This window comes from Elgaria multicarinata, chromosome 2, assembly GCF_023053635.1.
Source record: "Elgaria multicarinata webbii isolate HBS135686 ecotype San Diego chromosome 2, rElgMul1.1.pri, whole genome shotgun sequence".
NCBI classification, from domain to species: domain Eukaryota; kingdom Metazoa; phylum Chordata; class Lepidosauria; order Squamata; family Anguidae; genus Elgaria; species Elgaria multicarinata.
Window position 1 is genome coordinate 86047173 of NC_086172.1, and position 26430 is coordinate 86073602.

Genomic DNA, 26430 nt, shown 5'->3' on the forward strand with positions numbered 1-26430 from the left:
TGTTCAGCAGCAATCAGAACAGTTATGCTCTTTCCACATCTGCTATGGCTTTGCAAACATCCAGAGTATCTGCCCTCTTCCCATGGGAAGTGTTAACAGAACATGTGACAAGAGTCTTTGATGGAACAGCACCGCCGTTATTCTTTTCAGTCTCTTCTCTGTTCCAAGCAACTCTTGATGAACCAAGATGGAGGGATGCTAGCAAATACTGCCCTAAGCTGGAACCCAGCAGCAGACAGAGCAATCTGACCAACTGGACTCAACAATGGTTTTTTTTAAATTGATGTGCTGCTGGGCCTGTCTGATGTTAGATATCTGCTCAACCCTGGTGCCTTCAGACCTTGCTAGGCCTTTGAAGAAGCCTCTAAGCACTGGCATGTGCCATTAATTATCAACACAAGCAAGGTTGCCTCCATGGCTTTTTTGAATTGAAGTTATAACAAGGGATGAGCACCATTAGTATTATTCACTCCTGCTGGGAGTGAATATACAACCCAGCCTTACAGTATTTATTAGTGACTAGCAAAAAAGCCCGTCATACGACAGGTGTAGAGGAGCAGCCTGGTGAAGAGGTTAGTGGTTTTTGGCCCCTCTGCTAGGCTGGAAGCTCCTGGCAGTTATCTTTCTCGAACTTGGAACTTCCATAGAAGGCCGCAGTTCCGAGAAATGTCTCTAGACGGTGCCAGAGGGCAAAAACTATAACTGGCTTGGAGGAGCAGTCTGGGCTTTTATATATATAGATAGTTAAACTATTGTAGTACAAGGTAGAACAAGCTGTTGCCCATTTACCATCTGTGAGGCGGGTAAAAGCTCCATATACATAAAAAGAAAAAAAGGGGGGGAAAGCTATGATGTTGTATCTCCTTTACTAGTATAAGTTCGTATGTTGGTCTTTTATTATTAGAGGAAATCTTACTCTTCAGGCATAGAAGGGGTTACAGTTCTCTGATCGGACAACTTGAGAAGTAAATAAACAATTAATTAAATGAAATACAGTGGGTGCTTTTCTATTACCACCACCAGGAGCAGTGGTTGGTTCCAGATATTGGGTCGGAGAGAGGTAGCAACTTTAGAAGATAGAAAGAAGTAATGCCTTGGGCATTACAGTGAGACGTTTGAACACACCTGTACTTATTTGATCTCATGTACACTGCGGTTTGTGCATCCACACAGACACTGATCTAAGCGCTGCCCCCTGGTTTTAAATGGGGGGGAAGGGGTTACTACATTTTCTAAAATGCATCTCACTGGGAAGTGGATAGTGGGACACGTATCATCAGTTTGTAGGGCTATACATCCCAAGGAGGTGAATTTGCTTGTCTGGTGAAAAGATTTTCCTTATTTAAAAAAAATATTTATTTGATTCATAGCCCGTCTTTCCATCAAGGAAATGGTGCTCGTGGTAGCTAATAATAATAAGAACCAAACTTTTTTTTTAAAAAAATAAAAAAGTAAACAATCATAAAATTATTAGTGTAATTGTTTCACATCCTCCACTTCTGTCATAGAGTTCCCCCTATGGGCTATATGCCTTAAAAAGCACTAGCACCACCTATTGGCACAAGTCAGAGAAAGTAAAGTGAACAATATCCACAAGGATATCAATGGAATTACTTTTTCAAGTCTTATTAGTTCAATAGAAAGCTGCACTACTAATTTTCTCAGGATTGTCCCATTTGCCAGCTTCAATGTACAATTATGATTAACATACCACTGAGCAATGTTCTTTGAAACTTCACAGAACAGCATTTATTTATCTCCTGCTATAATGTAAAGAAAACTTCTATAGACAAAAATAGTTGGTTAAAAACTGGTTGAATTCTGTTAACATCTGTCTCACTGGAACTCACAGCTTCATGCAGGAAAAACGTCCTGCATTTATCACAGAGAAATATTCTTTTGAAGTTTTTCTTGCCCATTTAAAACCAAGATTAAAAAAAGAGCTGCACAAATATATTGCTCCTGACATGTTTTGAGATACAAAATTCAGCCAACCATACTGCCTGGAGAATGCTGGGAGCTGTAGGCAGGGCCGGTGCCAGGCGTTTTTGCGCCCTAGACAAGGTGAGCTGCTTTCACCCACCCCCACCCCCCAGCGTACCCCAGCACCACCCCACCGTACCCCACCACCCAAGGTAGGCGGAGACAGGTGGGGATGGAGGCCGCGTTACATTTCCCTTGCCCGAAGTTGTCCCGGCTTGGCTTCGGCTGCGCAGGATGCTGCGGGCGGCTCCACATTCTGACGTCTGTTCGCCTTCCCCCCCAGCGTCCTGGCTTGGCTTTGGCTGGCCCAGTCGAAGCCAAGTCAGGACGCTGGGGAAGGGGCGGTCAGATGGCTCCACATTCTGACGTCAGGCGCGCGCCGGAAGTCAGAATGTGGAGCCGTCCGCCTGCCTGCCCGCCCTACCACCACCACCCCAGCGTCCCGGGTTGGCTTTGGCTGGGTGGGCGCCCAGCCGAAGCCAAGCCAGGGACACTGGGGTGGGGGGCGGAGGGGCGGCTTCGGAACGGCACACCCAGAAGCTGCCCTCGCTCGGCCAGAACAGCTCTGGGAGTGGGAGGGTGACTTCCAGGCGTGGTGTTCGGCGCCCCCTTACCTTGGCACTCTAGGCGGCTGCCTGACTGGCCTCTATGGCAGCACCGGCCGTGGCTGTAGGACTTTTTTTGTGTCTAAGCATGCATAGGATTGCACCTTAAGACAACTAGGACACAAATTTTCCTCTCTGAAAAATTAAGATATGGAAATTTGTGACTTTTCAGATGTCTCAGTTCTATATTTTACTTTCTCCCCTACTTTCCCTTCATAAAGAGACACATCTCAAAATGCATCAGGAACAATATATTCATGCAGCTGTCTTCTTTTGTCTTATCCTTCGCTTTGCAACTAGGTTTTTTTTTAAAAAAAAATCCTTATTGTCTTGTTGCTACCATTTTAGACCAACCTGTTAACCTATCCAATTATCCATCCCTATGCTTGTGCATGTTTGGGCTCAATCTCCAAGCACTGATTTCATTTTGAAATGGAATGTTTGAGAAATCTATTCTTCTTGTGTTTAGTTAGGTAAGGTATGAAACTTGCAGTGAAATTTGTGACATATCAAAAGATGCACAGTGAGCTTGGTAGTTCGACAATAAAGTTAAGAATTATCGTTTTTAAATTAATGGTACATCTAACTGTTGAGCAAATCGTCTCCTTAATACAAAAGTATCTTGTTACTCAAAGAGATCCCTGCTTCAACCAATAGGTGTCACTCCTAACTGTATAAATTTGGTTTTTGAAATTGCTTGTGCGGAATAACTCTGAACATGCCTAGGGTGAACTCTTTCACCCTAACTCTTTATAAATTATATGGAAGCTCAAAACATAACAGTTCAATTTAAATAATGTGGGAATAAAATGTCTGATACGTGCTAATCTTCCCAAACATTAACAAAAGCCATTTATTTAATTTGTTTAAATATTAGCCCATGTTGTACACAGAACAACCGAGTCTTGTGGCATCATAAAGGCTAATGCTGCAATACTATTCATTTACATGAATGAAAACCCCTTTGAACTCAATGGAACTTGCTCCTGAGTAAACATGTGTAGCATTTTGCTGTAACAGATGTATTCTGGCGTAAACATTTGTAGATTAAAGCCTTCTTCAGCCAGTGAAAGATATGTTATTTGCCACAGAATAACCTGTGATGATAGATTGTAGAATACATAGATAGGTGGAAATTCACATGTCCATTAGGAATGGCTAACTCTCTTAACCTAGTTACGTACATTTTAGACCAAACAATGAGTTATGAGAATCCTATACATATGTTGTAGTCTTTTGTTTCTTATCCACTGTTTCTGTTTAATAAAGGTATGTGTATGATTGGAGAATCTGGTGATTTGCAGTTTGATTCTTTCCCTGTTGTTAATTAATAACTACTACAGTCATCATACAATGAGAAAATATTTCATATTATTAACTAAGGGGAGGTAATGGCAAACAAAGGCATCTTTCTATGAAAGGAGGTACTCTGTAAAGATATGCTATACGTAGGTTCTACAGGGCTTTACAAGCAATATCAGAAGGGTATCCAAAAATTTATTGATAGCAGTGGAACTGATGTCGCACTGGACCTATATTCTTCCAGTGGCCCAAGAGGCCAGATGCTTCATTTTGCAGCTTCAGATTTTGTACGATCTCCAAGGGCAGCCCGCATAATGCAGTAGTCAGCCTTTGCCTAGTTGGTCTTGGAAAGCAATCATGTATATAATGACTGGATGGTAAATGGATGTCAATGTGCATGGCTTGAGACTTTCTATCTTTATTCAAGTGTTTGTGCTTATCTATTGTAACTGAAGATCTGAAAGAATTAGTGCTTTTAAGCAAGTAGTGATGCAGTTTAATAAGGACTGTTAGATTGTGAAGGCGAGTAGACTTAATTGTTGGATTTGTATACAAAGACCAAATAGACTGCACCAGTATTTTCAGAAGCCACGTGATAAAATTGCTCCTGTTCTTTCATGAGTCCAGAGTGTGCACTATAAATTCTCAGAATTAATGGAATTTATTGTCAACATCTAAAAGAGCCAAGAATGCTGTTCATATTAAGTGATGAGCTTTCATAGACTCTGTTTTCTCAGGTTGGTGTCAGCACAGCCATCACTAATCTGTCTAGATAATGTTGCCCCAGGAGGTGCTTCCATTTCAAGGAATCACCTCTTCCTGAGAATCATTTGCTAAATGTAATGGCTAGGAAATGGCAATTCTTACTCTAGGAAGTACAAGTATCTAATGTTTTGCTGTGGTAATGACATTTGCACCTCTTATTATTATTATTATTTATTTATTTATTTAGCACCATCAGTGTACATGGTGCTGTACAGAGTAAAACAATAAAATAGCAAAACCCTGCCGCATAGGCTTACATTCTGATAAAATCATAATAAAACAATAAGAAGGGGAAGAGAATGCACCAAACAGGCACAGGGTAGAGTAAAACTAACAGTATAAAAGTCAGAACAAAATCAAGTCACCTCTGTCATAGCCACCTATTAGATATGACTGTGACATTACCCTAAGGCATGTATGCCACAAGTTTCTTCCCTGCTTACCTGTGCCGTTTTGAGTGTCCTGCTCTTTGAAATACTTTCCCCTGGTTTTTACTTTCCTGATCCTTTTCTTTCTTTCCTTCCTGTGCACTCCACATGTTCAGTGACTGTGACTCTAGCAATATAAAAAAGGACATCCAGCTGCTGTCCCCCTCCAACAACTCTTTTTTGTTGGCAGCAAAGCTAGGCTTGCCCCTGGCGCTGGCTTTGCATGGGAACCAGCATAATTGGATGTTGCTTGTGCTAAGAAAGAGAAACATCCCCCGCCCCCATCTCCTGAGATATGAGATTTTGAGAGGGCCTACTCCAGGTCCCCCTGGTAGAGGCAAAAGGGGACCCTTTGGTAAAGATTTGTTACAGAGTAACTTGATTTTTCTGTTGTTGATTATGAATTTGCCCAAAGAAAAGTACATAAAGTATTTCTGAATGTGAAGAAGTGATGTCTTATATACATCTTGAATAAAATTGCTTGCCATTACCTTTTTAATAAATTGTTCTGGTTCATATGCATTTAGAACTGATTAAAAATATTTAATGAGCAGTTTGAAATGGGGCCTACATTTCCTATCTGGCCTGGGCCTATTACCAGCTTTGTCCAGCCCTGAACAGAAGTGCCATGCTGGATCAGACCAAGAGTCCATCTGTTCCAGCACTCTGTTTACACAGTGGCCAACCAGCTGTCAACCAGGGACCCACAAAGCAGGACATGGTGCGACAGCACCCTCCTGCCCATGTTCTCCAGCAACTGGTGGACACTGGCTTACTGTCTCACATACTGGAAGTAGCACATAACCAACAGGGCTAGTAGCCATTGATAGCCTTCTCCTCCAGGAATTTATTCAACCCCCTCTTTAAAGCCATCAATATTAACTATGTGCTGTGTGAATAAGTACTTCCTTTTATTTGTCCTGAATCTCCCACCAATCAGCTTCATGGGATGACCCCGGGTTCTAGTACTTTGAGAGAGGGAGAAAAATGTCTCCCTATCCACATTCTCCACACCATGCATAATTTTGTACACCTCTATCTGGTCTCCCCTTAGCCTCCTTTTTCCAAGCTAAACAATCCTAGTTGATGTAACCTTCGCTCATAGGGGAGATGCTCCAGCCCCTTCATCATTTTAGTTGCCCTTTCCTTCACTTTTCCCAGCTCTAATATATATAAGTGTGTGTGTGTGTGTGTGTGTGTGTGTGTGTGTGTGTGTGTATGTATGTATGTGTGTGTTGACCAGAACTGTACACAATATTGTAAGTGTGGTCACACACCATAGATTTGTATAAAGACAGTATAGTTAATGGGCAGAGTAAAATATCATAAATAAATAATAAAAGTAGACAGTGCATATCCATAAGAACATCATGATAAGTAGTAGCTACAGAACAGAAAGTCCTGCTTGTTCATCACACCCAAATACAAAGGTCAGCAAAAGTTGACAAAGTCTGCAATTTGCTATTGAAAATTGTTTGTATTCTGATAAGATTTTTCTCCCCATGGCTCTAACCTGTTGTAGCAATTCTCTTCTGTGTATGTGCACATCCATAAATACCGACTTGTCTCATTCCTTCCCAGTCACATCTCCTAGTTAGCTCCTCCATGGAAACCCAGGTGAGACAACAAACAGGTTCCAAAGTACAGCACAACCCAGCAATACTGCCAAACCACAGCAAAGACAGAAATTATAGCCCTGTACGACTGGGATACCTCACTTAATGTTTGGTACCTCCTTGGCACTACATGGGATTCCACCTGGCCACCATCAATTGATTTCATCAGCTAGGGAGAAGGCACTTATGGGGAGTTGGGTAATACCTAAAATATATAGGGTCAAGTTCATTACATCCAGTTCTATATGAACTAGTTTGTAGATTAGTTGTGGTCTACCAATTACTTCTCAGTTATCTAAGAAACACTGCAGCTGCAGAGAGAAGCATTAGGTGGGAAATGCAAGGATGATGGACAGGGCAACAAACCTATCAGGAAATGCATGGGCTTCAGATGAGGCACTTGGTATAGAACATTCTTCTGTCCTCAGTGGGGTGGGATATACCTTCAGGCAAATCAGTCTGGTTGTAGCAAGGCTCTTGCCATTATTCCTGATCCACGTGGAGCTTATCCATGAGCGATTTATTGCACGCTCGTGATTGGCCATTCAAGGAAGTCTGCGGGTCCTTTACATGATGCCGTAAACCTCCAACACAACTCCTACACTTTCCCCTGGTAATATCAATTTTTTAAAAGTGGAGATAATGCTGTATTTAAAATATTCACAGGGTTATTTCCACCACTAGATGGTGCTGTTTCAGTAAACTTTATGGAGCATTGCCCAGAAGGGAAGTTTTCAATTACAAATCATGTGGTCGCTGTCTAAAGCAACCTGTAAGTGGCAAAACCTGAGGGGAAAAAAGCATAGTAACATTACGGGTTTTTCTCCCCTTGATGTAGAGATGCTCTGTAAGTACCAGCACTAGGAGAAAGAGTACTGTAGTCATAGGCATAGGCTACGCGATGCACTTCAGAGAAGAGTGCACTGTTAGGCTCAATTGCTGAGTGGAATCAAGGGGAAGTAGTGGGGGAAATAAGCTAGGCTCAGGGCTGGACCAAGATGTTTTTCTGCCTAAGGCAAAACAGCAAATAGCACCCTGCCTCCTCCACTCATGTCAAAGTGCATATTACCCAAAGCTGGCAACGTTATTTTGGCACATGAGGCAGAAAATCCCAAAGCGCCTTTCCAAAGCGCCCGCTGGAGCTGGTGAGCTGGTGGTAGGCCCTCCGGATGGGAGCAGGCAGCAGTGAATTATCCCCTCCCCCGCCTGCTCCATTGCCTAGGGGCCTAGGGCAGATACCTCACCTGCTTGAGGGAAGGGACAGACCTGGGATCACATAATAGTCAGTGCAAGTTTTACTTCTCATAATGGACTTTAATAAAATTACATTACTGGAGACCTTGAACAGAGATAGCATTTCTTTAAAAGGTACAGCAACCAATGGTCATTATATTATCTCCCCCCCCTCCCCCAAGTAATTATCACAGAAAGTCTAAGCAATTGACATGTTTATACTGTATGTTAACTTATCTCTTTCCCTCTAACTGGCATCTGCAATCCATTTTACAGAGAATATATTCATCTTTTGTCTACCTTTAATTCAAACACAACTTGTTAACTTTGACTTTGCTGTCGAAACACATTATTTATCCATTCTTTGATCACTGGAGTATCTCTTTGACGACAGGAGTTCTCCTATACTTTCCTTGCTATCACAATCATACTAAGGACCAATTCCCGATCTTTTTTCTTTTTTTAATGTCTCTCACATGAGCCACTCAGAAAACGAGTGAATCCATTATTCATCAAATTTCTTTTTTCATTTCTTCCCTTTTATCAAGAATTCTTTGCTGAAGGGCAATTCTGGCACAGATGGAAACAATCTTTTTCGTTTTGACATTTCCATCAATTATTGGCATATTTCTTATTTATTTAATTTGATTTTGCTGGTGTAATACACCATGGTGTCACCCTAGCACACCACCATGTCATCATCCTGAGGCTGTTCTCTTGTAAATATGCACATAAAGTATGGCAAAATGCTGTTTTTCTCTGCTCATGCTTTTTTTAATGCTTTAAGAGAAGAACTTAGTATAACTGATGATGTTAATATAATCTAAAGCATAGTGTCAGCTTTTATATTAAAAACTGGAAGTTTTTGAATAAATTCCTTGGGGAAAAAACAGTACAAGGAGAAGCAAAATGTGTGGGTGCTCTAAAAGAAAATACTACTTATTTAAATAGCAGTTCTACAGTTCATCCTGCTTGTTTACTCAGAAGTAAGTCCCATTTTTAAACTATGGAATTCACTACCGCAAAATGTAGTGATGGCCACCAAATTGGATAGCTTTAAAAGGAGATTGGGTAAATACCTGGAGAAGGCTATGGCTACTAGTCTTGATGGCTATGTGCTACCTTCAATATCAAAGGCAGTAAATCTGTATACACCAGTTGCTGGGGAACATAGGTGGGAGAGTGCTATTGCACCTGTGTCCTGCTTGTGGGTCCCTGGTCGACTGCTGGTTGGCCACTGTGAACAGAGTGCTGGACTAGATGGACCTTTGGTCTGATCCAGCGTGGCTCTTCTTATATTCTTATGTTCATTCCTGGTCAACTATTTCCTAGTGAGTATATTTAGGATTACAACCTTAGGCTGCAATCCTGTGCTTAACTTGGAGTTAAGTCTCATCCATGGGGCTTACTTCTGAGTAGACACTATTGGGTACCAACTTTGCAGCCTTTAGTAGACCATGATTGGTCTATTTTCACAGATGGCTAGTTGCACTTGAGAGAGTGAGTTGTCCAAGGCCATGAGGTAACACTATGGCAGAACTGGGATGAACCCATAGCTCTTGGATCCAAGTTATGCACTGGAGCATAATCATAGAATCATAGAATAGTAGAGTTGGAAGGGGCCTATAAGGCCATCGAGTCCAACCCCCTGTTCAATGCAGGAATCCACCCTAAAGCATACCTGACAGATGGCTGTCCAGCTGCCTCTTGAATGCCTCTAGTGTGAGAGAGGCCACAACCTCCCTAGGTAACTGGTTCCATTGTTGTATTGCTCTAACGGTCAGGAAGTTTTTCCTGATGTCCAGCCGGAATCTAGCTTTCGTGTCCTGCACTCTGGGATGATTGAAAAGAGATCCTGGACCGCCTCTTGCACAATGTTCTAGCGCAATGAGACATTTGCAAAGAATATAGCAATTCCATAAGTTAGTGCTACATTTTTCCTGGTTTTAAATAACACATCTGAAAAAACTATGCCAGCTTTGCTCCTTAAACAACTTATCCAATGGTGACTTGCTCTTAGGGAGTTCTTCAATATGTTGTCTTTCGCTGGGAACTGGCACATGGATACCAACAAGTCGGACATCCCCATGTTGATCGTTACTAGTCCAAACATACTAGAGGAATCAGAAGGGGAACAGTAGCCATTGCTTAAAAGTAAACCAGTAACCATAGCTCACAATACCTGTGATTATAATAGGTGCTTCTTGGTTTGTGTGGGAAGGTGCCATTTGAATTTCCTGCCTGAGGCTTTATACTTGGGGATGTTGTGATAGATTCCCGAATCCTGGGGGAACAAGATTGTACATGACCCTTCTTAATGAATGCTGCTCATTGGTTGACTGGAATCACAACATTCAGCAAATAGCTGCAGAAACTTGATCAGAGGAAATATTTTAAAACTCTCTCTCTCACTCACACACACACACGCACACACACACCCCCTCTGATGGTTATCTTGGAAAGCACATGTGACTTGGATTTACAAGCAAATGCTAGTTTCCTCTGCATCCGGGAGCTGGACTCTTCCTGGAACGATGGACATATCGCTGCCCCCTCTGCCTCTATCATTGTCATCGTCATCACTGCTCTCGTCAACAGCGTTGTCATTCCTGTTCCGTTCTGTATCACTATCGTCTTCAATCACCATGACATCATCCCTGGCTTCTGGGTCAATGTCATCTTTAAACCACACCGCCTTGTAGCCATCGTCTCCCACCTTCCTATCTTTAGTGAGAATGGATTTGACTTCCTTTTGACTGTCGGAATCCTCACTTTCTTCATTCCCCTCTATTATCGCATCAAAAGCTGTTGCTACAGCCAGGCTGTTTTCCAAGGAAGCCAAGGTGACTGGGAGGGTGGTCTCCTCCACAATGCTTGGTGGCGACAAATTCTGCTTTTCATCTGAGTTAGGTTTCTCATCGAGTTTGAAGTTGGAATTGATAAAGCCTCCAAAAATCTGCAAAAGAAGGACAAAGGCATGAAGGGGAAGGGAACTGACGCATGCATAGGAGGATCACTCACCTTGAACATGACTGAGCCAGATCTCCATGTGGTGTAATGCTATATAATTATGTGCTGATCAACTTTGAGGCAGGACAGCCCCACAGTCTACATTCCCTGTCAATTTTAATAGGACAAAGGAGGCTTGGGAAAGCCCTTCCACACAGTGGACGTAGGAAGTGGCATTCCTCAGCTACTCCCATGCAGGCTGGGTGTGATGTGAATTGTAGGCCCAACATGTCTGGAGGATGTCAGGTTGGAGAAGGCTGGCATGAAGCCTTGACCTGGCACTGTTTAGATGCACATGCAAGCAACTTATGGCCTTCTGGATGTTTTGGTTTACATCTCCACCAGCCTTAGCCAATATAGCCAATGGCGAGGGATCCTAGGAGTTATAGGCCCAAACAGCAGGAGGACCTCAAGACTAGGGACCCACTGAAAGCACCACAACGTTCCCATGACTTCATACATATCAAAGCTCATCTGTGATTGCTGATTGTGCAGCTGACATTTTGCATGATGATTTGAGATCAGGTGGCTAAAAGAAAGGTTACTTAATTGATTTTAACTTCCTGCCTGTCCTATAATCTGTGAAAAGCTGCACACATTAACGTGATTGTGTCACAGGACCTGATATGTGTGTGCTCAAATGCTGCTCAACATTGGGTCACTTTGGTTCATTTGGTGAAACATTTTATGCTGGGAATCAAATTGCAAGTAGGGGATGCTGGGAATTCTGTGCCACAGAACAAATGTTGCACTGCAATGGTTGTTGCTCACATGCCAAACCTTTCTGCTGTACCAGCATGACATACCTTGTAGTGCCAACACTACAGTTGCCACTGAAAATTGTGATATTTCACCCACATGCTCGACACCCCTGTTCTTTGCAAGAAAGACCTCTCTTCATATTTGTAAATGGCCTCTCTGAAATAAATAAATGTATGACAAAGGCCCACTTACATTGCTGCTGCCTTCTCCGTAGTCACGCTTCATTCTGTAATACCTGTAGCAGATCACTCCGAGTAACACTAATGTGATTGCCAATAAGCAACCCAAAGTGGCACCCAGAGCAGCCATGTCGTGTGCCGTATATGCAGGGGGTGCATTTACACCTGCAGAGAAAACAAAAGAGATCTTATGTTCCTAAGCGTGCCATCCAATGGAGCTGTTTTAGCTCTTCCCCAGCAGCTAAAGAAGAATCCTAACAGTGTGTTGTGTTAACTTTGTCTTTTCTTTTTTTACTGGACTTGCTCTTGTCCTTTAAGTGCCAACCTGAAACTAACGAACAAATGATAGGGACAGTTAGCTCTGAACAGTTTCAACAGTGATTTGCCTGACCACACTGAGCAGGCTGTTGCTATTACATTTAAAAACAAAAAACAAAAAACAACTACTAATCTTGTCTGAAAAAGGATGTGAAAACGACACAGAAAATACTGTAATGCAATAGGTTGGAAATGTCACAATCTGGATTCTCCATAAAAACGAGTGACCAAAGGATAGCAGTTTTAGACTAAATTGAAAGTGTGAAAGCAACCTTAGATTGGACTATAATGACCATACAGATTCCAGGTTGCTACAATAGCCCTCTTCAGGCATTCAATTTTTGTAAGCCGGGAGAGCAATGGGAATGTGCATTTCAGCCTCACCCCCCACCATCTGCCCCCTCCTGTCCATGACCTCCCTATTTTGATGGAGAAGTCTGCAATAGTGCTGTAACCACATTCAACAGAATGGGCTTGTTCAGACAACATACTAAACCATGGGTAGGCTGCTAACCCTTTTGCAGCAAGTAGTTAGTGAACATATTTAAACCATGGTTATGTAGCCACTATGGTTAGGAACGGTTCACATGATATGCTAAGTCATGGTTCACATGACACACTAAGCCATAATGTTTAGCTCAAAATGCTTAACTACAGTGGTTTAGCGTGTTGTCTGAACAGGGTCATTGTGATTATAGAACTCCACATGATCAGGAACATTTACCCTTGGGTGGAGGAACCCAGGAGATTCAACCATGGACCTCATGACATCATGTCTACTTTCACCCTGAGTGTTTTCTTTTTTCATGCATTCTCTGTTAGCTTCCTTTTTAACTCTACACCCTGCTAGTATGTTCTCCTCTTTCAGCATTGCCATAGGTTCTTCTGAACCCCTCTTTCTGGCTACTTTGCTAGCCCTTTCCCCTTACAATTGCCATGCTTTGATCATTCACTTCTTACAGAGTTTTTCCATACCCGTAGTTCTCTGAGTGTGTGCCCCACCCCCGCCCCCCGTTTCTCACTCTTGATTTGTGACAAATTTAGAAAATAAAACACAACTGTAGTACCAACATGTCCTGGGTAGACAGACAAAGTTTTACTGAGGCTTTTAAGAGCTACTGTGCCTTTTCATTAAAGATTCCTTCTGTCAGGTTCTGCTTGCCCCTTTTATTGCTTCCTGTTCAGCAGGGCTAGGAGCTAAGTGATGAATTGATGCTTAATTAGTCAGCTTCAGCAACCCATGCATGGGAATGGCTTTAATTACTAGTTTTATTTCAGTTCTTCCACCTTTTCTTTCTTTTATAGCAAAATAGCCAAAGATATCTGCCTTTTACATACAAGGGTTGGATCTAGACTTGTTGTTAGTGGACCTCTATGTACAGATGCTCCCACTGGAGGAAGTGGGGGAGGCAATTTTTGCCAATTCCCCCTTCCTAGGGCCTGAGAACCTTCTCTGGAGGGTTGGAGGATCCTCTGAAACAATGTGGAAGGTGATGCTGAGGGCTGTAGAGGAAGCGGGGAATAAGATAAAATTGCTTCCAACCCATCCCCCTTCCAGCAAGGAGTCTCCACTGAATCTTGGCCCCTTCCACAAATGGAAGAAAGGCAAATCTAAATCTGGTACCTATTTGCCATATATGGCAATGACGAAGTTTGTTTTTACAAATGATGCTGTGTGTGTGTGTGTGTGTGTGTGTGTGTGTGTGTGTGTGTGTAAGTAATTCGGATGTGTATTCAGTTTAAAAATGGTGGCTTTCCTCTTTCTAATCTCCATGCCAGGTAAACCACATTCAACAAACCAAAAAGGCATTTTACGTGGCCTACTTTTTTGTACTGAACAAAATGAGCTTGCATTGATATAAGAGGAGGGAAACTGATATGTTATATGAATAATACATCACTTTGACTGATGGGGAGGCACGCAAAGGCTTTCTGCTCCCTACTTTTTTTTAATAGTCCACTTTGGATAATATATAAAGCAGGTTGTAATGACATTGCTACCCTTCTTCCCTTGTTTCCTGAGCTCTTCCAGTTTCCTTAACATAAGCTAACCAAGAGTATCCCAAGCCTTTAACACATTGAGCACCCCCCCATCAAACAGCTGTGCTCCATGTTTCCATCCAACTGGAAACACAAGCTGGTGTTTTCTTTGGTCAACTTGTTTTTGCCTGCTGTCGGAATTTGTACTTTCTTATTTCACACTTCACATGCTTATGTCATAACTGTTAAGCAATCTTTTTATTTAAAGCTTTATGGTATTAATAAAAATATGCCCAACCATTAGTGTCATGCCTATAATCTCTAGCACAATGGACTTTGAATATTGAAGTTTCGATTACCCCAAAGAGTTTATCATTAACATGAGCTGAAATGACTGCTACATTAATTAAACATCACGCCTCAGAAACGAACAATATCACAATGGGAGAAGTTTCTAATAATCTGTAGAGCTACTGGAAAACAGGTGACAGCTCCAGTACTCTCTAACTGGATCAGGAAAAATTGATGTAATTGGCTTACAATGGGCTATTTCAGAAAGCAACCCCCTAAATTAATTGAAGAATGGAGTCTTTTGATCATGTTTTGGAATCATAAGTTTCAGGATAATATCCATCCTTTTTTACCCCATGTTATAATTGTGTGGTCACATTTAATTCCTTTTTAATGTTGTTTACTTGTTACTTATTAATTTGGGGTTTTCCACATTCTCTTTAACAATGAAAGGATCTTTGGAGAGAGAGAGAGAGAGAGTAGAAATAATAGAAGGGACTGTTCTTTAAAAACACTACTTAAGCTGTTATTTGCTATCTTCCAAAAGGCTGCTGTGTCTTTCTTCATAGCTGTGTCAAAGCTATGCCAGAGATGTCTTTGAAATATCATTTACTTATTTCTGATTAGCTCCCTGTATTAGTTCCCTTATTTCGGGGGAATAGTCCATCATCATTTTCCTAGCATAACTTCTTACTACTAATGGAGCCCTTCTGCAATCCAGGTGGAACCAACTTTCTTGAGATTCAGCACTCTGTAGTTGCTTCTGGTGAAATAAGGCTTTGCATTTCTCATTATATGCTGATACAAATGTAGTATGTTTACTAGTTGCAATATATTACCATGAAGAGATAACATCAGCTCCAATAGAAGGGTGGAATTAATTATATCAATTATAATATTATTCCATTTAACCCTCCTTTGACCAATTAGCTCAACTCTGACCTTGAACTCTTCATGAGCAAAAATTTGAGAACTTCCATCCTCTCTTTAAAAAAAAACACACAAAAAACCCTCAAACCTCAGGGGCTGGTGATCACAGTGGCCCATAGGGATAAACTCAAAATTAATAAAGTTCAGTGGTGAAGTGCAAGGTAGCAGCATTACAAAAGACCTCCAACCTGAAACCCCCAGGGAGCCATTCCCAGTGAGAGTAAACAAGGGTAGGTTAAATGAACCAAGCCAAGGTCTTGACAGTACTAAGTGGTTTCATATTCAACCATCATCTACTGCCTACAAGATTTGACCGAAATCCCACTAAAATGAATAAGAAAACCCTATTGACTTTTATAGGACTGGTTCTGAACCCAGCTGCGTTCATCCCAGAAAAGAAATAACAATTTTAAACGGGATATCATTTGTTGCTCTTATCATGACAATCCAAAGCCCACCAAGATTAGTGGAAGGCTTTTTCTTTTTAAGCAGGATGACTGCAATATTTTTGGTGGAAACTTCAAAAAAATATAGTTCTTCGCAGACAAGTCCCTCGGCACCAAACACTTGAAAATAGAAATGATAGTGGCTATAAACAGAAAGAAATATTAGGCTCATGTCACAATAACCTAGTCCCCAATAATGGATGTGAGGGGTTGATTTGCTGTGACTGGGAGGCATCACTTGGTTCTGTATGGGAGTTGGTGAGGGACTGGGCTTGGCAATACTCCTGCTTGCTGCTTTGGGGGGGGGGGGTCAGGAAGACGTGGCACTGAAGAGGGGAAGTGCACAGCATTCAGACAACTATCCTGAAAAAGAAACAAGGCAAGCAGAGGAGGTGCACCAAGGGGTGGCCCTCCAGATGGTGTTGGACTCTAGCTCCTGCCATCTATGGGTCAAACTGGCTGGGGTGTATATAGGGTGGCCATGATTCTCTTTTACCTAGGGCAATCCTCTAGAGCTGTCAGAGGGATGCCCTCTATTTTAAAGGCATCCTCTGTTTGAAGAGCTGTCCAGCCCATGTCCAGTTTATAGTTAAAGAATGATCAGGAGGTAGAGCCAGCAAGGACCGTAAATTTGCACATCCACAGCTAGCACCTGGACAGCAAGCTGAGAAGGGCACACAAGTCACCTGGTCACCGTCTTCCCCACTAAGGTCAGATGTGTTGCATTTCTATTTTTAAAGATGTTTTAATCATGTATGGTATGTTTTTATCTGTTTTAATGTGTATTTTATATCACGTTTTTATACTGTTTGTTTTATACTTTGAATGGTTTTAGTTTTTGTGAACCGCCCAGGGAGCTTCGGCTATTGGGCAGTATAAAAATGCAATAAATAATAATAATAAATTATCATATGCAAATTTTATGCAAGTCAGTGTCTTCTTTTTTGGGCAATGTATTTCCTTCCCCCCCTTTTTTTTTTGGTCATTCATAAATGGCCACTCTAGGCTAATGGGAGCTGGAGTCCAACCAACATCTAGAGGTTAGAAGATTATTCTCCCCTGGGATATGCAACATGCTGGGGCATTGCTAAGTGGGAAGATGGCTTGTTTGCCTTTAAAAAAAATAAATTAAAAAAAGAAAGATAAATGAGCAGTCCTGCGCTTGAATAATGAAGTACAGGCACGCTCAGCCCCTGTAGAATAAAAATATATACATAACGCCTGAATAGCGTACAGGCTATATTGCTTTTTTGTCTTCCCCACCTTGCCTTTCTTAATATGTATGGAAAAGGATAAAAAGAGGGAAACAGAGAAAGGGAAATAGGAAAAACAAAACTTTTCAAAGCTCATACAATCTTGCAGGTCTTTAAGGGGTGGGGTTGTGTTACTATGCAGCCTCTAACTAATGCAACCATATTCCTCGCACCATTCAGAATAACAGTAGTCACGTTCAATGGGAGAAGAATGGCATTTTCCCAGTGACACTTACAATGAGCTGGATCTAATCATCATACTTAAGAGCCAACTCATTGGAATCAATGAGATGACTAATTTAAACAGCATTGATTTCAAGGCATCTACTCTAAGTATGACCAAGTCTGAATCCAACCCAATATATTGTGGTTTGAGGACTAGAAAATAGTTATGTCTGATATGTTCCCCTCCTGTCTCCTTCTAAGGCTAAAATGAGTTATTTTCTTTTGACCCTGTTCTTTCTCTTTAAAAGTCTCTTGTGACATCTTTATTACATTTCAAGTTAACATTTTCTTCTGCCTCTTTTCCTACCAATTTTAAATTGGTTGTTGTCTGTTCTATCCTTTAAAAAAATAATAATTCATAAACCTATTGACCTGCCTCTCTACTTCCTTTTATTTCTGACTGCGTTCATCCATAGCGTGAACCGCCAGAGAGCTTTGGCTATTGGGCGGTATAAAAATGTAATAAATAATAAATAATGCTAAACTTTGGTTTAGCACTACAAGAATGAGACCATTTGAGACTTGGGCTCACGTATTCCTCATTTTCCTTTCCTTTGGCATGCCTTTTTTTTCTTGAGAATCTTCTTTTGATTTCTTCTAATTACCTTATTTATCCACATCACTCTGAATTATTTTAATCATCTTTTCTTGCTAAATCTTTGGATCATTATTCTATTCTTCCTCTTTTCCATTTTTTAATGAGGTTTCTTAAAAATATGTATTTATATTTATTTATTTAGAATATTTATATACCGCTCCCCATTGAAAAATTTCGGAGTGGTGTACACTCTTGTTCTTCCTTGTTTTTGTTCTTATCTTTCTAAACATTATTTCATTGTTTCTGTTAACAGTTCCTTTTCTCTTTCAGTTCTAGTTCTGCAGGCTTATATTCTTGGCCCATTTTAGTTTTCTATTTGTTTACTTATTTTGGCTTCCCATATTCATTGCTTTAATGTTAATTATCATTTTATGCTGATCTTTCCATGCCTGACTTTCCTTGTACTTTCTGTTATGTTTCTGACTGGCGAAAAGGCATTGATGAGCAGACAGCTATAATATCTGCAAGTTTCATTTGTTGAAACTGAATTTATATATAACTGGTTTTTTAGTTATTTGTCTTCCTGGTTTTGCTTCTGCTTTATTTTTCCCCTCTTTCTTTGGGGTCTTTAACAATTTCCCCTTCATAGGTTTGTACTTATGATGGAAATAAGCCTAGCTCCCCACCCCACCCGGGCTTGCATACTCCCCCTCTCCTCTCTTTTTCCAGCTTAGCTGCAAGTAACGAGTTCAAAAGAATTCGCTTCCAAACCAAGTAGTTAAGGTTAACTATGGTTTGTCTGAAACGAGCCAACTTCAAAACATAAGTTATGAAACTGGCCTGTTACAACAAACCATGGTTTGTTGGTATAACAAACAGGCATCTTTAGTGTTGATCTTTAGGTGTCTGCCCTGAGGAGTGACCTAGGCAGGATGATTATAATCAACCAGTGATTATTTTATTGTGCTTTTATTGTTATACTTTATGTTGTTATTATTTCTGTTAACTGCTTTGAGAGTTCTGTTAACTGCTTTGAGAGTTTTAGAAAGCAGGATATAAGTTTATTTATTTATTTATTTATTTATTACATTTTTATACCGCCCAATAGCTGAAGCTCTATTATAATTTATTATAATAAAATAAATAAATAAATAAAATTAATCCCAGTTTAGGGTTCAGGTGACCCTCTAAACTACAGTAAATCTAAAATGGAAGCAAAAGCTTCCACTCTCCACCTCATGGCTGCACTGAAGGAGAGGAAAATGCATGAACCCAAGGGGAGGCTACAATCATTCCCATCACTATAAACCATTGTTTAATGTGATGTCCAGACACAGCTAAATCATAACAGCATGTATAATCTACCTGTTGTGAGATTTGTGCAGGACATTTGAGGACACACAGTAGTTGCTGAAGTTGTTTTTGGTATGGTAGTTGTAGATGTAGGGTTTGTTGACTGGATGGTTCCACCAGTTGTTGGTTTTAAATCTGCTGTTGAAAGTTGGGTTGCTGCAGTTTGAGAAGGCTCGCCCGTCCCAACTGTAGGCTTGTTCGTCCCAACTGTAGACTCGCCTGTCCCAACTGTAGACTCGCCTGTCCCAACTGTAGGCTTGCTTGTCCCAACTGTAGACTCGCCTGTCCCAACTGTAGACTCGCCTGTCCCAACTGTAGGCTTGCCTGTCCCAACTGTAGGCTTGCCTGTCCCAACTGTAGGCTTGTCAGTCCCAACTGTAGGCTTGCTTGTCCCAACTGTAGGCTTGTCAGTCCCAACTGTAGCCTTGCTCGTCTCAACTGTAGACTTGCCTGCCCCAACTGTAGGCTTGTCAGTCCCAACTGTAGGCTTGCCTGTCCCAACTGTTGGTTGGCTGGTGTCCGTGATGATGGGAGGCTTTACTGTAGTTAAAAAAGGAGGGGTACCTGAGCTGGATGTTGTAACTGTTACAGGCTTCCCTGCAGTCTCAGTAATGCCGGAATTCTTGGTTGTACTTGTAGGAGATGTTGTCAAATTTGTAGCTCCAGAAGGAGTTGTAGGTAAATCTGAGGATGTAGTTGTAGGAAGAAAAGTTGTAGTTGAAAATGCATCAAGCAAGTCGTTAATGAGCGTGTTTAAACCGTGGTTATGCAGCTGGCATGGTTAGGAATGGTTCACCTGACTTGCTAAGTCATGGTTCACACAACATGCTAAGCCATAATGTTTAGCTCTAAATGCTTAACCATCATGATTTAGCATGTTGTCTGTACAGGATGCTAAACTAGTTTGTACCCTAACCATCACAGTTTAGTGTCTTGTCTGTACAGGGCCTTAGCATGTTGTTTTTATAATACTAAACTTTAATGGACCCCAGAATTGTTGTTTTTAAATGGATACTGTTGTTTTTATGTTTCTGATGGTTTTTAAAATTTTGTATACTTTTTAATGTTTACCATTTTTAACTGTTGTAAACATAGTTCCTATGTAAACTAAATCACGGCAATGCTCTTTATCTCAACCATGTGCCAAAGAGACCCCATGTGCTTCATGTTACACTATGGAAATGGGAGCATGGCTAAATCAGTACCAGACCCGTGAAGCTCACATTTTGGAAAAATGCATACTGGACTGTCAGGCTTCCTATTGATCTTTGCTGGGCTAAGATTCAGGCCAAGTTCGCCAGGCCCAGGCAACACCAATGTTTCTGCTCTGAGTTTACTTCAGCAGTCTCTGTCATCCCTACACATCATCTGTACACTATGAGCCACTAAGGGATTCCCAACATACTTGCCAGAGGTGTGACATCTACAACGATCACTGTGCTGGCCTCTTGCAGATCCTTTGTGTCTTTAGCAATAGCCTGTGCAGACATGAAATTGGGCGTTAACTTTTTACAGAAATGCACTGAATCTGTCAATCCATTAAAGAAGACCACAAATGAGTTATGAACTGTACATATGGTGGAGAGCTTGGTGGCTGCCCTGACCACCCCCACCCCCAGTGTACCCCATGTCTATGCAGTGGACTTTGCATATGCATAGGCCTGGCACTGCACATTTAAGCCTATGTACACTGAATTCCCTGTATCTTTAACATTTACACCACAGTTTTGCAGAGCATACAATTAGACTGGAGCCTACATATGAAGGCATGGATCTTCTGAGGGGATGGAGCCAGCAAACAAAGTCATGAGCCCTCTAAACTTGTAAATTAGAATTAAAAGTGCTTCTGTTCAAAGGGGTTGTCTTGACAACAGCACATTGGTGCCACAAGCCCCCCTCCAAACCCCATATAACTGACACCCATATGGATGCTACGCCACCATGCACCCGCCTGCATATAGACAACTTGGTTGTGATCCTGCTCAGAATGTTCATAAGTTATTTTTCCACGCTTGTTTTCTTTTGTCTACTTTAACTCATCCATGATTAGACTTTTTGGGGGGAGTGAAGAAAGACATAATGACAACACCTCAGGACAATGGGCCGTTTTGTAGCCTGGTGCCTTTTTGTAGCCTCAAACATTGCAGTAAAACTTAGGTATCCATCATAATTTTAGAGAACATGACCTACCAAAAAAGTGAATCGTGAGGCCTGATTCAGAATTACTGTGGTCAGGAGCAATCCGTCTGTGGTAACTCTGAAATCCGTGATGTTTTCGAGGCTGTATTTTATAAAAGGGTTCACTTTCTGGAAACAGTGAATACAAATCTTAATTAGCCATTAGCCAAGTGAATGGACTTCCATTGGAAAACTTTACTCTGTCCTCCCTATTGTCTGGTTTGCATTATGCCTCCTGCACCAATGTGCTAATATGATCTTGATTGCCTGTATAAAATGCCCATTATTGCCAACACTTTCAAAACATTTCCTTTCAGCTCTCTGACACCTGTCTTTACCATGCCCCTATTCTTTCCCTAAGGAATATAACTGGGTAGCAAGTTATAGGTCTATCTTCTCGTTTCCCATCCTCATTCTGATTCCCTCGTGATATAGAGTGGGAATGAAATGAAATAATCAGTATGTATTCATCTTCAGCTCAAAACTCCTTGACTGATACAATTTCAATGAGTTTTTATTTCAGACAAATTTCTAAATTGAAAACTTTCAAGATGCTTTGCCAAACATTATTAATAGAAAAACCAAAAGGGTGTGTTACATATAGGATCTTTTCCACAAAATATTTTGCAATATTTCTCTTGTGCCTGCAAGAGATTACTTGATCCAGGTCATGGACAGATCAGGATTTGTACACCTACAGACATAAAATTGTATCACTGGAAGGGATCTGAAGATCACTCCAACCCTCTAACCCAGGGTTGAGGAAGGGGTGGCCCTTCAAGCATTGTTGGGCAAACAACTCCCACCAGCACTAGCCAATGGTGATGGATGATGGGAACTGTAGTCCAGAAACTCCTGCAGTCCATTCCCCATCCCTGTTCTACCCCAAGTTAAGCTTCTCCATATATCAAGTGATATCAACCTTGCATAATGACCCCTTCATATCTGACATCATTTTTCTTAACTTAACGACTCCAGCCCTGCGACACTCTTAAGCTCCTTACATCAGGGAAATCATCATCAGCTGCAAAGATCTGCAGAGGTACTGAAGATGCATTAGCCTCCATGATCAGGCTGGAAACAGGCTGGCCCACAGACACTCTTCCTACATAAGTGGGTTTCTCAAACTGGGGCGTATGATTACTTTGATGTATAACCTGAATTTCCACTGTAGTTTGAGAATATTTGGATGGATTGTTGGCTTGGGAGGCCTGGAGAAAGAAACAGTGAGATAAACAAGTTTGTTTATTTATTTATTACATTTCTATACCATTCAATGGCTGAAGTTCACAAAGTTCAGCCATTTTTCTTTAGCGCTGAAATGCAATGTGACTTCATCACTGGCGAAGTGGTAAATTTTCAAGGGCAGGCACTCATCAAAATAATCCCTATAGCCATGCCCCCATGGAGAGTCCAGAAATACAGGCAACTGAGTTGATCCAATCCATGTCAACAGGCCTGTTGTAACAGTTCCCATCTCCACCAGGAACAGGTCTTTGGTAAAGCTATTGGGACTTAATTGCCCATTCAAGAGCAAGCCATGGCACAAGGGATAGCTCATAGATATAGATATATTGCTGCTCAATCTCCCCAATATGCTTATGTGAGGATTACAGCTAAACTGAGAGAGATCAGGGAATTTAATAGAAGGTGGCAGATGATGTAAGCAATCCTGCTAATGAAAAAGTCCCTGCACTAAGTCCCTGCGTGCCCCTGACACCACTACATCATTGGACTTAATGGTAAGTGTTGAGGTTCTTTTGAGCAGGGCTTTGAGACCTAGGATTGCAGGCTTATGTTGCTGTCCTTGGGTTTTAAGTTGTTGCCTTGTACAATGTTTCAACCTTTTGCAGTGGCTTGCAGCTAAGGGGTTGGATTGGGGGGAGAGGTTACCCCCTTGTGATTTTTTTTTGGCTTCCTTCCATCTCCAGAGATAAGACGCCTCCCAGGTTGTTGTTTTTTACTCTAAGTTTATTAATTTGAATAATGGAAACAATCAATAATTGAATTGAAGCTGAGCAGAGCATATTTCCCCAGTGGGTAGCTTGCCTACATGAACACCCTCCCAAATAAGAAGCCCACATATTCCATGGGGCTGACCTGGCCTGAGTTCGTACAAACTCCCACCAGTTCGTTTATGGGAGATATCCTTGGAAAAGCTGCCGCATTTTGCCCGACCGCCCAGATGGAGAAACTGATTCTAATTTAGGGCTGTGGTAGAAAACTGAGTCCCTAATTAAAGTGGGATTCACAGTTGGGCAAAGTGCAACATGGTATCTGAACGAACATCACTAAGAACACTGTCCATTTCCTTGGAAGTAGATCTGCTGTCTGGGAATAACTGCATCCTCCTTCTATTAAATAGTACATTTCTATCTGCTGTTTTTATATTTCTGCATTAGATCTTTATTGTTACACATTTTATCAGTTTGATTTTATTCCTCTTTCAGGATACATTACCCTTAAAATCTTGTTACAGGGCAATTTATAAATACAAAGGATGATTATGAATAAATAATAATAATAATAATAGTAGTAGTAGTAGTAGTAGTAGTAGTAGTAGTAGTACTTGTCCTGTGATAAACAGCAAGAGGTTGCCACAACAGGCTCAGGCAGATAAGAATAAGATGTAATCTAGTCTGAAAGCTCTTTCACTTTTATTGTTGTGCAATATTCTGGGACCAGTCAGCAGTATTGACAAGCAATTCAGAACAGACAAGACATTTCCAGCAACTTCAGAAAGTCTCTGCAGAAAAGTGCAGGATTAGATCCAGTTTATTCTGCATCTAATGAATGTTTATGTCATTTCTCACTGTCCGGCTGCTTTCTCTTCAGCAAATACATATTCCAGATCCACCACTGACCCATAGGATGCTGAAAAGTTCAAGAGACTTACCAGAACATACAACAGAAATGTATTTAGGCTGTTTGCAGGCTTGTTCATTGTTATGTTTCCAGAACTGTTGTTTATTGCGAATGTATTGTTTTCGTTTCCTAAGGAAAATAGGAAGGGGTTTGTGAAATACTAGTTGGCAACTGTGATTACCACAAGGAAGAGTGGGGTAAAGGTGCTGTGCTATGTCATGCAGTAGAAGTAAGATTTGTTTGGACATGTGAAGCTTGTTGTCACAGGCACAGTCCATTTTCAGATTAGCCTCAATGCAGAGCAAGACAAACAAAGGGCTTGTTTACACCAGCCATTTATTCCAGAATAATACTGAGGTTGTCCCTACTGCATCACATGACGCACAGCTGATGCCGCAGTGATCTCAGGTCGACACCTCAGCTATTCAGGACTATCGCTGACTGGATTTGTCATGTTTTTTCCGGCTCTCTTACTACAATCCCAAAGTCTGTAGCTGGTGTGCCCACCCTTCCTGAAGCTGTTGCTGTTCAGCGCAACCTTCCGGCTTGGCAAACAGCCAAACTGCTGCCAGGGGTGTGTAAGAGCAGTTTTGGACATATGCGGGAATGGGCATCCCCCATTTTCGTCACATTTTTTATTGGTTATTGGCATGTTTTGGTGCCAACCGTGTGTGTGTATATATGTATGTGTGTGTGTGTGTGTGTGTGTGTGTGTGTGTGTGTGTGTGTGTATATATATATATATATATATATATATATATATATAAGCTCAAACGTATTGATGTGCAGGAGCGCATCTTTGACACAGAACCTATCCCTCCCCCTGCATTTCTGTGTGTTTGTGCTAGTATGCATCTCGGAGGAGTTATTAAAAAAAAATATTCGTCACCATACCCATCAGTTTAGTCCTGCCTACTTCTGCCAATGCACATTCGGAACCGCCATCACAGGGCACACATCCTCCCGCAATGGCTCTCCTTTACACGTGGCAAACTTCCCTCACGTGTGCCTCATGAGGGACGATTGCGCAAGCGGGAAACCTCGCAATTATCCCTGCTCCGTTGCGAAAGGGCGGTAGGTGTAGATTAACCCAAAGTGTCACTGTAGCCACAGCATTAACCCACAAAGGTTGACAGAGGAGTAATCCTTCAGCTGTCAGGGCAAGGGATCTGTCTAGGGTTCTGGGAAACTGGGGACTGGATCTGGGAATGTGGAGTGGGGATAGGAAGACAGGCAAAAAGAACAGGAGTTGCAAGGAGACAATCCAGGGAGAAGGCAAAGCCAGCAGGAACCATTCCCTGCCCTTATGGACAGAGTGAGGTAGTCTGGAAACCTCACAGAACACACACACTGTGCAACCTAAGGCCCAGCAGGGAGGATTCCCTGGCTGCAAATCACGGTTTTGGGTTCCAGGGTGTCTGGCACTGACACCCAGCCCCAAATTCCTACATGATTATGAACCTAACTGGGTGAATCACTATCTCCCACACTAACCTACTCCATGGGTCTGATGTGAGGACAGATTAGAACATATCAAGTACACCATAGGGAACACTGCTAAAGAAATGACTAATGTCTCATAAAACACCTGGGACAGAGTGACTGTCCACAAATGATGGAAAGAAGAAATGTGGTACACACATAATGTGCTTTTTATACTGTATTTTGTAATTGTGCTTTTAACATGTTGGTTGTTTTATTATGGTTTTAACTTTTGTGAACTGCCCAGAGAGCTTCGGCTATTGGGCAGTATAAAAATGTAATAAATAAATAAATAATCCAAGTCAAGACACCTTAAATACTTTTAAAAAAGAAAAAAAGGAAGAAAAAGGAGTAAAAAATGGAGTATAGTTAAATTTATTAGGGGGTGTCTTCACGTTGCTACTTTGCCATGCCTTCCTCTTGAAAACCCACAGTATCACTGCTGTGGGGTGGGTTTGAGAAATCCCCATGGCAGCAGGGAGCACGTGCTTTCCAGCGGTCATCCCTTGCCACTTTCTCAGTCCACCCCTTGCCCCTTTCCCAGGCTCCCTGCACTTCTGGTGACCTATCAGTTGCCATCCACCTGGAATGCCCCCAGCTCAATGCTGAATCCAGGTCACATGGTGGAAGGACCGTAGTGACCTCGCTTCAAAGCAAAAAGATGGGGTAAGTTTCTGACTTCTTAAATT

The 26430-nt window shown here is 41.6% G+C and overlaps 1 protein-coding gene across 1 annotated transcript in view; it reads right to left on the bottom strand.

The window, feature by feature from the left end:
* Window positions 1-10411: 10411 nt before the first annotated feature.
* The window catches only part of CDHR5 (cadherin related family member 5), a 30173-nt gene continuing 14154 nt past the window's right edge, over window positions 10412-26430 (bottom strand). Inside the window, exons 9-15 of the mRNA XM_063118403.1 lie at window positions 24291-24388; window positions 22399-22605; window positions 21407-21523; window positions 20622-20694; window positions 19436-19900; window positions 11896-12047; window positions 10412-10888 (exon numbers count right to left, since the gene is read on the bottom strand). Coding sequence (XP_062974473.1) covers window positions 10412-10888; window positions 11896-12047; window positions 19436-19900; window positions 20622-20694; window positions 21407-21523; window positions 22399-22605; window positions 24291-24388 — 1589 coding nt within the window. The remainder of the gene's footprint in view (window positions 10889-11895; window positions 12048-19435; window positions 19901-20621; window positions 20695-21406; window positions 21524-22398; window positions 22606-24290; window positions 24389-26430) is intronic.